The 12,989-nt window shown below is 44.1% G+C and overlaps 1 protein-coding gene across 4 annotated transcripts in view; it reads left to right on the top strand.

The window, feature by feature from the left end:
• Nucleotides 1–12,989, top strand: part of Aff1 (ALF transcription elongation factor 1) — a 160,075-nt gene that overhangs the window by 87,907 nt on the left and 59,179 nt on the right. For all 4 annotated transcript variants that reach the window (XM_076926335.1, XM_076926336.1, XM_076926337.1 and 1 more), the window contains 2 exons: nt 2,181–2,301; nt 2,710–3,582. In XM_076926335.1, coding sequence (XP_076782450.1) covers nt 2,181–2,301; nt 2,710–3,582 — 994 coding nt within the window. The remainder of the gene's footprint in view (nt 1–2,180; nt 2,302–2,709; nt 3,583–12,989) is intronic.

Raw genomic sequence — 12,989 nt, 5'->3', positions numbered from 1 at the left:
ACTGCAGATTTGTAGTGAGTAAGTGAACCAGGAGCCTGCCCAGTGTAGTTGGCAAATACCTGTTAGTACACAAAGCCAAAAAGTACCCCAGATTGGGTTCCCAGCCTACCCTGGGCACCTGGGAACTGGTTGCTTGGCCCTCTGCTGTGGTAAAAGAGACCACAGACAGCGGATGAGTCTCCCAGTCTAGACCGGGAGCCACCAGACAGCAACAACCACAGGTGTCTCCAGTGACAGTGAGTTACAGTCACTGGAAGTTTGCCTCAACGCTGTCCCAGTATTACATATGTTTGCCGATAAAAATTCGGTATGAATTTCTAATTTTTAATGGATTTCAGGACCAGGTTTCTCTGTGTAGCCCTCGCTGTCCTGGAACTCAGAGATCTCTCTGTCTCTGCCTCTTAAGTACTAGCATTAACGGTGTGCCCCACCACACCTGAGCTTCTGATTAATTAACCAGAGTCCTTAATTTAATCCGATTCTTTTCTGTGGGAGGCTGTCTGGTTTTAGAATCTTACTTGCTTGCGCTAGTTCTAGAGTCGCTCTCATTAGTTCAGGCTGAAAAGCCTTAAGAGAATGTAGACACCTGACTGATGCTGAGCCAGGCTTAGGGATGTTGTTATCTTACACAGGATTACTTTGCTTAATGATACTTGAGTGTGCAATTGAAGTGGAAATTAAACAAAGGATTAAACAGCCTGTTAGTTGCAGGGCTACCACTCACAGCCCTGACTGGGAGCTTACTACTCCAAGGTCTCCTCTTTCTGAGATAGACAGGGGCTGTTCACAGAGGGGCAGAGGTCTGTTTTTGGGATGGGGAAGTGTGGAGACAGGTTCTCATTGTGTAGCCCTGGCTGGCCATGCATATAGCTCTGACTAGCCTTTCCATTTTTCTTCCACACTCATGGTGTCAGCAAGGTGTGTGTGTGTGTGTGTGTGTGTGTGTGTGTGTGTGTGTGTGTGTGTGTGTGATGTTTTTGTTGTTGTTGTTTCCTCTGCTTTTGTTTTATGTGCTTTTAAGATAGGGTCTTTATGTAGCCCTGGCTGTCCTGGAACTCTGTGTCAGAGCACTCAGGTCTCAAACGCACAGGACTTAAGGCCAGAGTGAGTTGAAGGCCAGAGTGTTCTACATAGAGAGTTCCAAGACAGCCAGGGCTGCATAGACCTGTCTTGACACCTCCCCACCGAGTTCTGCTGGAAAGAGGGAAAAGAGACTGGAGAGAGTAGTAACCGGCACCAGAGAGACCCTCAGACATGAACTAGAAGTTAAGGTAGACAGGTAGACAATAAATAATTCTTTATTTCCATTATTCACTGTAGATCACGGAGGAGGGTCTGTCTGTCTGTCTGTCTGTCTGTCTGTCTGTAATGAGCAGGCTGCATTAGTAGTGGTGCAGGCCTGGCTGGGGCTGAAATCAGTTTTCTTCCAGAACTGGTCTCTGATTTGCCTGTCAGTGAGTACATTTTAACTAGTTTGGCACCGCAGCCAATGATGTAAGTATACATTTTTTATTGGATTGTATGGCACTGTTAGTATGTAGAACTGACTTCTAGAATTGGATTGTTGGTCCTTTATATTTGAAATAAGTGAAAACCATCTTTCTAAGTTTATATGCTAAGATAGTTGGGAATGAAGGGAGTGGCATTGTGGGTGTTTGGTGACTTTTCTTTAGAAAATAAACCTTTTGACTTTTTCTGTGGACCAGGATTGTCTTGAACTTGTAGCCAGTCTTTCTGTTTCTGCCTCAGATGTGGGATTATTGATGTGAGCCCTGGCCTAGCTTGATTTGCATTCCCTGCCACTTTCCTTCTCCCTTTTTTATTTGAGAGAGAGAGAGAGAGAGAGAGAGAGAGAGAGAGAGAGAGAGAGAACGAGAACGCATGTGTATGTGTGTGTGACAGCACATGTCCACAGGTACCCACTAAGCTAAACTTGCAGGCTGGAGCTGTGAGCTATGAGCTGCCTGGTATATGTCCAGGGAACAGAACTCATGTTCTGGGCAAGAGCAGTTTCATTCCTTGCTGTGGAGCCGTCTCTGCGATCCCAGTGCACCTTCTGTAATTACATCCCTGCTATTACTTCTTCCTGGCCCTATTCTTGCCTCCTCCTACACCCATGTGTGTGCACAGGCAAATTTGGATACTGATGACCTTTTTTTCTTTTGTGGCCTTTGGAAAAGCTTGTACAATGAAGATAGAAACCTGCTTCGAATCAGAGAGAAGGAAAGACGCAACCAAGAAGCTCACCAAGAGAAAGAGGCGTCTCCTGAGAAGGCTCCGCTGTTTGCAGAGCCTTACAAGGTACTAGTCTGGCCTGTGGCAATATTAAACCTGATGATAAAATCATTCCATGCAACTAAGTTCAATCAGGGATCACAAGTGAGAAAATAACATATCCCAGAGGTTGTTTTTGAAAACAAAATCTGAAAACTCTTTGAACACTGTTAGTCAGAATTACCAAAGTGTGTGGCTTTCTTTTGTAATGTTAGTCTTCTGTAATGTGTCCATGGTAGGCTCCTCAGCAGGGGAAGTGGGTTAACACTGCATTCCATACCAAGTTGAGAGGGTTTTTTCTGACTGATATCAATCACATAACATTTTATTGATTTTTTAAAAAAAAAATTAGTAAATATAATTATATCATAATTTATTATCGCCCTGCTTGAATTTGCTTGTGAAGTCTTAGAGTCTGCTGCCTCTGTTTTTCAGACTGCAAAAGGTGATGAACTGTCAAGTCGGATACAGACCATGCTAGGTGACTATGAAGAGATGAAGGAGTTCCTGAGTAGCAAGTCCCACCCTCACCGCCTGGATGGCTCTGAAGACAGGCCTGGGAAGCCCAGATACCCCTTATGTCATGACAGGGGGAGCAGTGCTGCATCCAGCTCCTTCCGCACACATGTATACCACCAGCCTATCCACACTTCTGCTCCTGGATCACTTTCTGTCAGTAACATTAGCCACAGTCCAAAGATGGCACAGCCAAGGATGGAGCCAGTGCCAAGTCTCCATGCCAAAATCTACGGTGCACCCGAGGGCCCACGTCTGACTCAAGATCACCTCCTCAGTCAGGGACATTGTTCCAGAAAGTGTGACCGGAGAGCTGATGGAGACTCGGCTCTAGAGAGGAAGCTCTCACCCTTAATCTCCTCTCTGCCGTCCCCCGTTCCTCCTCTATCACCTGTACATTCCAGGCTGCAGGGAACTAGCAAGGCTCACAGCAGTGGGGTTAGCAGTAAAAGCTGCTGTACAGCCAAGTCTTCCAAGGACCTGGTGGTGAAGGCCCAAGATAAAGAGACTCCTCTTGACAGTTTGGTGGCAGTTACCAGCCTCGGAACAGCCCCTCAGCCGCCTTGCCAGACATTTCCACCCCCTCCTCTCCCCTCAAAAAGTGTTGCAATGCAGCAGAAGCCCACTGCATACGTCCGTCCCATGGACGGTCAGGATCAGGCTCCTAGTGAGTCCCCTGAGCTGAAGCCACCACTGGAGGACTATGGTCAGCAAAGCTTTGAGAAACCAGACCTTAAAGTGCCTGCCAAAGCCAAGCTCACCAGACTAAGGATGCCCTCGCAGTCAGTAGAGGTAAGTGGGATTTATTGAGTTTTATTTTTTTTTTCTCTTTTCTTTCCTTTTCTTTTTTTAATGTACCTGAGTGTTTTGTGTGTATACCTGCCCACCACTTCATGCCAGAAGAGAGTGTTGGATCCTCTAAAACCAGACTAGCATATTGTTGTAACTAACTGTCTATTTGCTGAGATTTGAGCCCAACTTCTCTGGAAAAGCAGCCAGTCCTGTTCAATCACGGTGCCAACTCTCCAGCTCCTAATCTATCTATCTATCTTTCTTTCTTTCTTTTTTTTTTTTTTTTTTAATTTTTCAAGACTGGTTCTTTCTGTGTAGCCTTGGCTGTCCTGGATCTCACTCTGTAGATCAGGCTACCCTCGAACTCACAGAGATCCACCTGCCTCTGCCTCCCGAGTGCTGGGATTAAAGGCATGCACCACCACTGGCCAATTTCCCTAATCTTAATTTTTAGAGAAATTAGTACCAATTTTCAAATTTTAGTGATAGTACACGAACACCAATTTATGCCACAGACAAGGCTGCCATTATCACAGGAATAGATGAATTTTTTTTCCTTGATCTAAAGAAATATAACATACAAATAAAATTAAACACAGTCTGAGCAGGAATTGGCACACATACATACACACAGAGATTAAAAAGATAGGTAGTACACACGATGTACACATGTGTATTCATGAACACACACACACACACACACACACACACACACACACACACACCATTTCACCCACAATTAGGAAAGGTTACTAGTTCATTGGAAGTGACATTTGTTGTGGACTGGGGTTCCTCTCAACATATTTTCTTTTCTTTTTCTTTTTTGTTTTTCGAGACAGGGTTTCTCTGGGTAGCCCTGGCTGTTCTGGAACTCACTCTGTAGACCAGGCTGGCCTCAAACTCAGAAATCCGCCTGCCCGGCTTCCTCTCAACATATTGACATAAGACAATAATTCTCCTGCGTCCCCCCACCTCCAGTTAGCTGGGCCCGAATTTAGACTCAGATGAAGTGAATCTAATGCTTACCTGTCTCTGTAAATGGCGTTTCTGTTGTGTAGACATTCTCATTTGCATATCCATTGCACAAAGGTCACCCAGGTTACACTTTTATGTAACGTTTGAAAATAACATTGTATTTTTATTTGTAGATGGGATATATGCATAATTGTGTGCACACGTGTGTGTGCGTGCATTCGTGTGTGGGGAGTAGGAGCGCAATGAGGGATGTGTGTGTGTGCCGGTGCAGGTGCCTGTATGAGCGTGTGGAGGCCTGGTGTTGACATCCCGTGCTTTTCTCAATCCTGTCCACATGATATATCAAGTGTAAGCAATCACTGAGCCCTGCGTTCACCATTGCCACCGAGCTGCTTCTGGGTCTCTTGTGGCTGTCTCTAGCGAATAGGAATGTGTTTGGCTTACCAGGGCAGCTCTGCCCTCCCAGCAGGTACTGGTGTCCAGGGATTCAGACTGCTCCTAGGAGCACTAATACTGTTAACCTGTCTTTCCAAATCCCCCTGTGTAACACCTGAAAAGTGGGGGAGGAAGCCAGGCACCATGGACTCATGCCTTCATTCCTAGCACTTACGGAGCATAGGCAGGTCTATCTCTGAGTTTGAGGTCAGCCTGGTCTACAGGGTTTCAGGCCAGCTAGGGCTACACAGACAGTTCCTGTTGACTTTTCTTTTCCAAAAGAAGGGATCGTGGGCCCTTAGGTAGAAGATCCAAGTGGCTCCTCAGGACAAAGAAGAGGAGAAGCCTGTCCCTTTAGGCACCATCGGCTTTGGTTTTGGATAAACATGTTGGCTTCTTTACTTACTTCTCAAACAATGAGTGCATTTGAGAACTTTCAGAAAATAGCATTTGCTTGTGGTATGAGAGAACCAATCAGAGGATAGAACTGACCCATGGTGGCAGAGCTGGACCTGTGATTTCAGCCTGTGGAGATTTCTGCACACTTTGTTCTGCCCGACACAGGGCTCTGAGCTCCAGCTCATTTTAACACAGACTCCACCTTTTTACTAATGTTTTTACGTTCATCACTTGCTGGGGTTGGTTCTCTTCTTCCACCACATGAAATGGAAGTGCCGTTGGTCTGTCAGGCTTGGTAGCAGACTCCTCTAGCCACTGAGCCAACTCATTGGCCCTTAACCTTTTTCTTAAGATGGAGTTCAAATCCCAAATCTAACCAGTTCCACTGACCTCACGATGCAATGAGAGATTAGCCAACATAAGCCTGCTTTATTAGTGAGTATTGTTCTTTTGTAAATTCCTCAGGGAGCTGGTAATGAATTTTAGCAGTCCAGTCTGTTCCTGCCTGCTCATTTCCCGGCCGTTTTAGTCCAGTCTTTCAGAGCCAACGCTGCCCTCCACAGTTTTACTTTTAATTTTTTTCTCCTAAAAATCTGTAGGCTGGAAATTACTCTCACTAATACTCCAAGTGCTTGAATATTCAACTCTTGAAAGAACAGGGACCCCTTGTGATGGTTCGCATCTTTGATCCCAGCAGGGAGGCAGAGAGGCCTGCCTGCCTGTGAGCCAGGACTACCTAGTAAGACAAAGCTTTCTCATGTAGAAGCAACATAATGAAGGTGCTGTAGTCAATGAGAACTATGGATGAGGCTACACATGGGTCTGGATTCCCACACCCGAGGAAGCCCAAGAAACCTGTCTATGATCCTTTAGTGTCTGTAAGCTTCTCAGAGCAACAGGGTGGAGGTATCAAGACTTCTGGTGTGGGATCTGTGAGGTGAATTGAATTACCACACGCACAGCATCAGGAGCCCCCACCACATGCCACAGGATGATGTTATCCTATTTAGAACAGTATTTTTTAAAGAAACTACTTATTCTATTTTCTATGCCATGTGGCAAAAAAATTCACTGTACACAGGCTCTTGAATTCATCCATTTTTTTCTATGTTTGGGTTTTCAGTGCACGATGATTGAGAAGCTGAAATGTAGAATATAAAACTATGAATCCTTCTGTCACGAAAGGAATGTTCTTGACAGGAAAGTTTTAAGTTTTAATTTAAGTTTTTAAAACTTAAAATAGGAAAAATTTGTAAGAAGAATGTCCAGATTAACTAGAAAAGTAATTCTTTTACTTTTATTAATAGAATTAATATTAAAATTAATAGAAAAGTAATTCTCTCCAAAAGCTGAAAAGTTCACAGGCATGAAAACAGTATTGGGAATGACTTAAGGAATTGGAAGTGAAGCAGGATTCTGTAAAGCTACAATGCACAGCACTTATAAAAAGGCTGGCCTTAGCTAGAGTACTTTAAATGCAGAGTCTACTCACAATCTCTGAACATACCAGTTCACACCAGTACACACCAGTATATACCAGTACATACTAGAACACACTAGCACCCTCTAGCATACACTAGCACACTAGAACACACAAGTACACACTAGAATACATTAGTGCATACTAGAACACATGCGTATACACCAGAACACACCAGTATACACTAGTACACATGAGTATACACTAGAACACACTAGTACACATTAGAACACACTAGTGTACACTAGAACACACCAGAATACACTAGTACACACTAGAACACATGACTATACACTAGAATATACTAGTACACACTAGAACACAGAGTACACACTAGAACATGAGTATACCCCCAGTATACACTAGTACACACCGGAACACACCAGTATACACTAGTACACACTGTAAACAGGTATTTTGCTATTGCTACATGCTAATCAAACATTTTTAAGTATTTAAGGATTTACTGATTTGTGGATATTGATATATACTGCAGATTCTTTTGAATTACCACAGAATATCCTGTGCATATAGATAATTAGGGAAATCACAGGCTTGAGATTGCGTGCTAGAAACACAAACATCTCAGAATGCTCTTTCTTAATTCACCCATTCGGTCTGAAGCTCCAAGCGCTTGACTGCTGTGAGTTCTTAGAATTCTGTTAATTATAAATTAGAATTCAAAAGTAAACTAAGGTAATTTATCTAAAGGAGAGAGCTAGAGATATGCCATCTAATTACTTAAGTACCTAGGCCCCTAGATTAAAACATTAATCATTAAACTTCAGCCAGAGGGATTAAGGAGATTAGCCTGAGCTTGACAAATTACAGTCTGGTTAAAGGGGGAAGTGCCACCAAAAGTAGGCCATGCTCACTCAGATAGGAGATGAAGTTCAGGAGAAAAAGCCTTGTTTGTTTGCAGTCCGAACCTCTGTGGGGGAGGGGAGGACCGTACTTTCTCAGTCTAATCATTTCAACAGATAAAAATATCAAAATCAGGGTAAAAATAGCTGCTGATGGTGTTCTGGGGAGTTTGAGCAAGCAGCAGGTTTGAACGGGATTTATTTATTTATTTATGTATTTATTTATTTATTTATTTATTTTTGTCAAACGATGTACCTCTTGGCAACCAGGAGACAGAAAGGCAAGTTCAAAAACTAAGTTTGTAATGAGGTGTAGGACCCTTTCTTAAGAAAAATTCTGCTTAAAATGTCTTCTACGTATTGATCATCCTGCCCAAAGAGTTTAAACCAAAACCATCAATTCAGCCATCATAGCTGGCTTTCTGTTCTGCCGACTAAATGGCACACACAATGACACAGAAACAACACAGGGAAGAGTTAAAACGTTTGGGAGAGCAGCCAGACCAGGGAGACTCCCATGCTGGGCCAGCCACTGCTCTAGGGACCAGAGTGGGAGTGTGTGTGTGTGTGTGTGTGTGTGTGTGTAGTGTGTGCACAGCTAGGAGGAACAGGAATTTCTTATCCTGGTACCAAATGTACTTCTGGCAGTTTTGAGAAGGAACAGAAAGTGAAAAAAACAATTCCAGCTAACACCACCCCAGCAGACCTCCCAGTCTTCTCTCAGGCTACTGCAGAGAGCTCTGTTCTTTGCACTACCTCATTTCAACTAATTTTTAAGCTTTTCAAAAAGTTTTTTTTTTTCTTTTTTTTACATTACTTAACATTATGTCAGAGCTTAAAATGTGTTTCAGAACCTTGCCCAGCTCCCAAAACTATAGGTGGAAGACTAGTTTTTCCACAAAGCAGGGCATTTCTGGGGAATTGGGAGGTCTCATTTTTTGCTTGGAATTCCCTAGCTTGTAAATACTGGCCTAAAAAAAACAAAAGCCCCAGAAAATACACCATCAAACAAGTGGCACGTGGCCCAGAGCTGTCTTAACAGCTTCTGCTCAAAATGTCTGTGGGTCATTTGTCACTATTTTTAAGCTTCTATATTTAGATGTGCAGGTCCATCCGGGACTTTGCCAGCCTCTCCTGGAGGTCGAGGGCACTCATTTCTGGTTCTTCACCGAACATAGTTTGCAAGCCTTTATCTAACACCCATCATCTAAAGAGAGGTATTCAGATTAACTCTTCCTGATTCTGAATTCTGACTCACGTGGGTCATCCTGAGCCCTCCATCTGCCTGACCCTCAGCACCATCGTCCCCCTCACTGGCACAACCACCCGACGACAATGCCGGGCAGTTGGCACGGCAGCTGGCGCTGGCCTAGGACTCTGGCAGGGATCAGAGGAAACTGTCACATTACAGTGACACTGACGGAAGAAGACAAGTTTACATTTAGTCATCTGTTAACAGCAGAGCTTCTGTTCCAGGAGCCCTGATGATTCTCCAGTCACCCAAGTCTCACCTCAAAAGCCTGTCCCTCAGGAGATGTGCCGGGGCTGCCTGGCACACAGTCCTGTGCCTCAAATACACATTCAGTAGCAGACTTCAAGATGCGGGAGGGGAGAAATCTCCACTCTCCCATCTTCCATCCTCCCCTCCCCCAAGGAACTCACAAGTTGACGGGAAAGACCCAACTCCCTAACGTTAACACCCCTCAGATAAATAAATGTAAAAATATAAGAAAAAGAAGAAAGTGGAAATTGGAGTGGTATTAAAAAAGAGAAGTTTGTAATGATGGGGGCATGGGACAGAAAGGCCGATCATGATACTTATGTTTTTGAAGTAGATTTTAGAAAGCACAGCTAGATGAGATCAAAGATATCATGAATCCTAGTTAGGGTATTCCCAAGAGATATGACCCTTCTCAAATTTTACTTTTTTACTTTTTATTTTGAAATTTCAGTGCCTGGGGGACTTATACACATTAGGCTACAGGGCCTGGCCCCAGGATTGCTGTTTCTTTTTTTGTTTTTGTTGCTTTGAGATAGGATTTGTCTGTGCAGCCCCACCTGGTCTAGAGCTCACGCTCTAGACCAGCCTGGCCTAGAACTCAGATCTTCCTGCCTCTACCTCCTGAATCCTGGGATTAAAGGTGTATACTATCATCACCTGGTACTCAGTTTGAAAAAAAAAAAAAAAGTTTTCTTTTTATGTGTATGGTTGTTTTTGCTTGCACGTGTGTTTATGCATCCTAAGTGTGCTTGGTGCTCTTGAAGGCCAGAAGAGGGTGCCAGATCTCCTGGGACTGGAGTTACAGACATTTGTAAACTTCCTCTGGAAGAGCAGCTGGTGCCCTTAACTACTGATCCAACTCTCCAGTTCCTCCCCTCCCATCTGATTTTTAAATGATGGAAAATAATTAAAAAGCCCTGTAGAGAAAGGGACCATTTGCTTGGCATTGCCATAGATGCTAGCTAGTTTTCAGTGAATATATGTTACATATGTGTAGTTCCTGTAACCCCTGCATAGGGCATGGGAATCTCCAGTTGAGACCAGACCTGGCACAACCAGGTCAGACTAGACCAGACCAGATCAACCAAGCAACTAACCCAACCCCCCAAAAAATTTGTCTGACAAAAGTTTCAGGGTTCCTGTGTTCTCCTCTCTCCGGTCCCCTCATATCCCTTGGCCTGGCAAACTCTCCTGAAGAATAACATCCACATGGCTTGGTGGTTTCTGGAGTAAATATCTCACCTTATAAAAACAAGCAATCAGAAATATTTACTGTTGCCCTTTCTCTGATTTCCGAAACACTTCCTCTCTCCGTTGTCTCAGCCACCTGTGACACGAGTCGGCAGGAATCGCATTTTACGTGTTGTAGACTGAGTCCTTAAGGAGTTTAAGAAGTCCAGCTCTGTGTCGCCAAGTACTCTGTCACAAAGCTTGTCCGTGGAGTGCTGACAGTTTGTGTGACTTATGTTAACAGCTCCCCGATTTTCTCTGCACCCTGGCCAGCCCGTTGGCACCTGATGTAATGCAATTAGGGCTGTTGATGCTTCTAATGAAGGGATGATTAAAACTCAGTTCAGGTTCTGAGCCAGTGCTGTATGCACAGGGCTAAGCTCTGCTTTGCCTTCTGCCTTTCAGACTAGAAGCCATGCAGATGGGATTTCTGTTCTCACCTAGTTACCGGACCTGCATGGTCATTTGCTTTTCTCCTGTGGTCCTACAAAAGGTGCAGGTGTTCCTCTCATGCCCCTCCCCCACACCCAAGCCCAGGTTCCATCTTGCTGCTTGCATCACGCTCAGGCTCCTGTACGCACTTAGGTCTTTCAGCTTCTGAGCATAGAGTCATTTGACTCCAGTCCGGCATCACTTACTTTCTCGCTCCCTCCACAGCTGATACTGTGTAGTTGGAAGCCTCTTGGGCCTCTGCCATTTGGGTTGTGGCACCAGATGACCCAGGAAAGCACGCCAAGTCTTGTTGTGCTTGATGTCTCTGAACATGGGACACACCATGTACCCTCCTCCTTGGAGGCTGGCTTTTACCTGCCTCTTAACAAAGGATCCATCTCTTTCAGATGTTTTCCTGTTTATTCCCAGGGCTCTGAATTCACCTGGTTTATGTTTATCAAGGAGGTGTCAGCTGCTAGAAGTAGCGAATGACCCAAAGACATTTTCTAGCCTTAAAGGTTTAAAACCCTCGTGATGCTTCCCCCCATCTACTGTCTTGAGCTTTTGTTGAAGTTTGTATGGTTATCTCAGATCTATTTCCCCGTGTCTCCCTCACCTTGTACCCACCCCAGACATTGGCAGTGGTCTCTTGCTTTCTTCCTGGGCACCAGGTTCACCTTCTCTCTGTGACCAGTTTATTTGGCAGCTTAGTCCTGTGAATATGACCTGATGGAAAACCTCCCATCTCTCTCCCCCTCACTGCCCTATCTGCACCTGAGATCTTTATGGCTGACCTTGAACCCCACGTCTGCTTCTGTGTGAACTTATCTTTTACTGCTTCCCTGTGGTTTCCTTTGCTTGATTTTATTATTTTGCCCAGTCTGGCCTGAAGCACATGGGCTCAGGTCTGTCTCACTAGGGGCCCAGGCAATTCTGCCTCAGGTGCCCACCACTGGCCTTGTCTTTACCATTTGCTTTCTTTGTATTGATAGAGGTGTATTGATTTCTTTGTCTTGAGAAAGCCCCAATCCAAGAGCTGAGAGGGTAGGCAAGACAGTATCAGGCCTGGCTGCCCTTTTTCCCCCTTGGAGCTTTTCCTGTTCTCCAGTGGTAGTGTTCCTGTGGTGCTGCCCTTCCCCCACTGTGACTCTCAGGTCCTTTAGAGCTGGCTTCTCCCCTGTTCTTCTGTCCCAGCAACTTTTCTCCCTACACTGCTCAGTCTCTCCCCTTCTTTCTCTTGGCAGGCATTTAGAGGTCAGAAATCAGTGTTGTCTGTTTTGTGGGGACTCGGTGGAAACTGGAGTTTTGGCCATATTGTGCTCACCATGAAGATTTCTGAACCTAATTTGCTTTTTGATCTGGAGTCTGAATGATAATCCCTCTAACACACTCCGAAGGGAGAATCATGTGATGTGAAATAATATTCCCTATTTAGGACATTTGTCTGGGGACCTGTACTAAACTCATTTTACAAATGAGTTTGAAAAAACGAATTTATTAATTTTAAAATGTTGTGCGTTTGAGTTTTGCCTGCTTTTTTTTTTTTTTTTTTTTTTTATGTATATGCCACATGTATGCAGTGCTCACCAAGTCCAGAAGACATTTGATCCCCTGGGAATTGAACCTGGGTCCTTTCCATGAGTATCCAGTGCTAGTGACTGCTGAGCCATAGCTACAGCCCCACGAGTTTAAAAAAAAAGAATTCCTTATATTTTCAACATTGGTCTTTAAGTCTTTTAAGGGTTTTCTACATGTGAGTTTTTGTGTGTGTGTGTGTGTGTGTGTGTGTGTGTGTGTGTGTGTGTGGTTTTTGTGATTACTATTATTTATTATTATTATCATCATTATTATTAATTATTATTATTGTATATATATAGAGAAATAGGGTTTTTCTATATAGCAGTGGCTGTCCTGGAACTTAGTATGTAGGGCAGACTGGCCTACTCACAGAGATCACCTGCTTCTGTCTTGCAAGTGCTGGGATTAAAGACCTGTGCCATCATGCCCAGCTTTTTTTAAATTTTTTTATTTTTAATGGCATATCATGAAATTGTTAATGGAGACAAGGACTCAGTCTTAAGTGTTTTGCATG

Source organism: Arvicanthis niloticus, chromosome 27 (assembly GCF_011762505.2).
Source record: "Arvicanthis niloticus isolate mArvNil1 chromosome 27, mArvNil1.pat.X, whole genome shotgun sequence".
Lineage (NCBI taxonomy): Eukaryota > Metazoa > Chordata > Mammalia > Rodentia > Muridae > Arvicanthis > Arvicanthis niloticus.
Note: the sequence above shows the minus strand (reverse complement) of the source record. Positions and strands in the feature narration are given on the sequence as shown.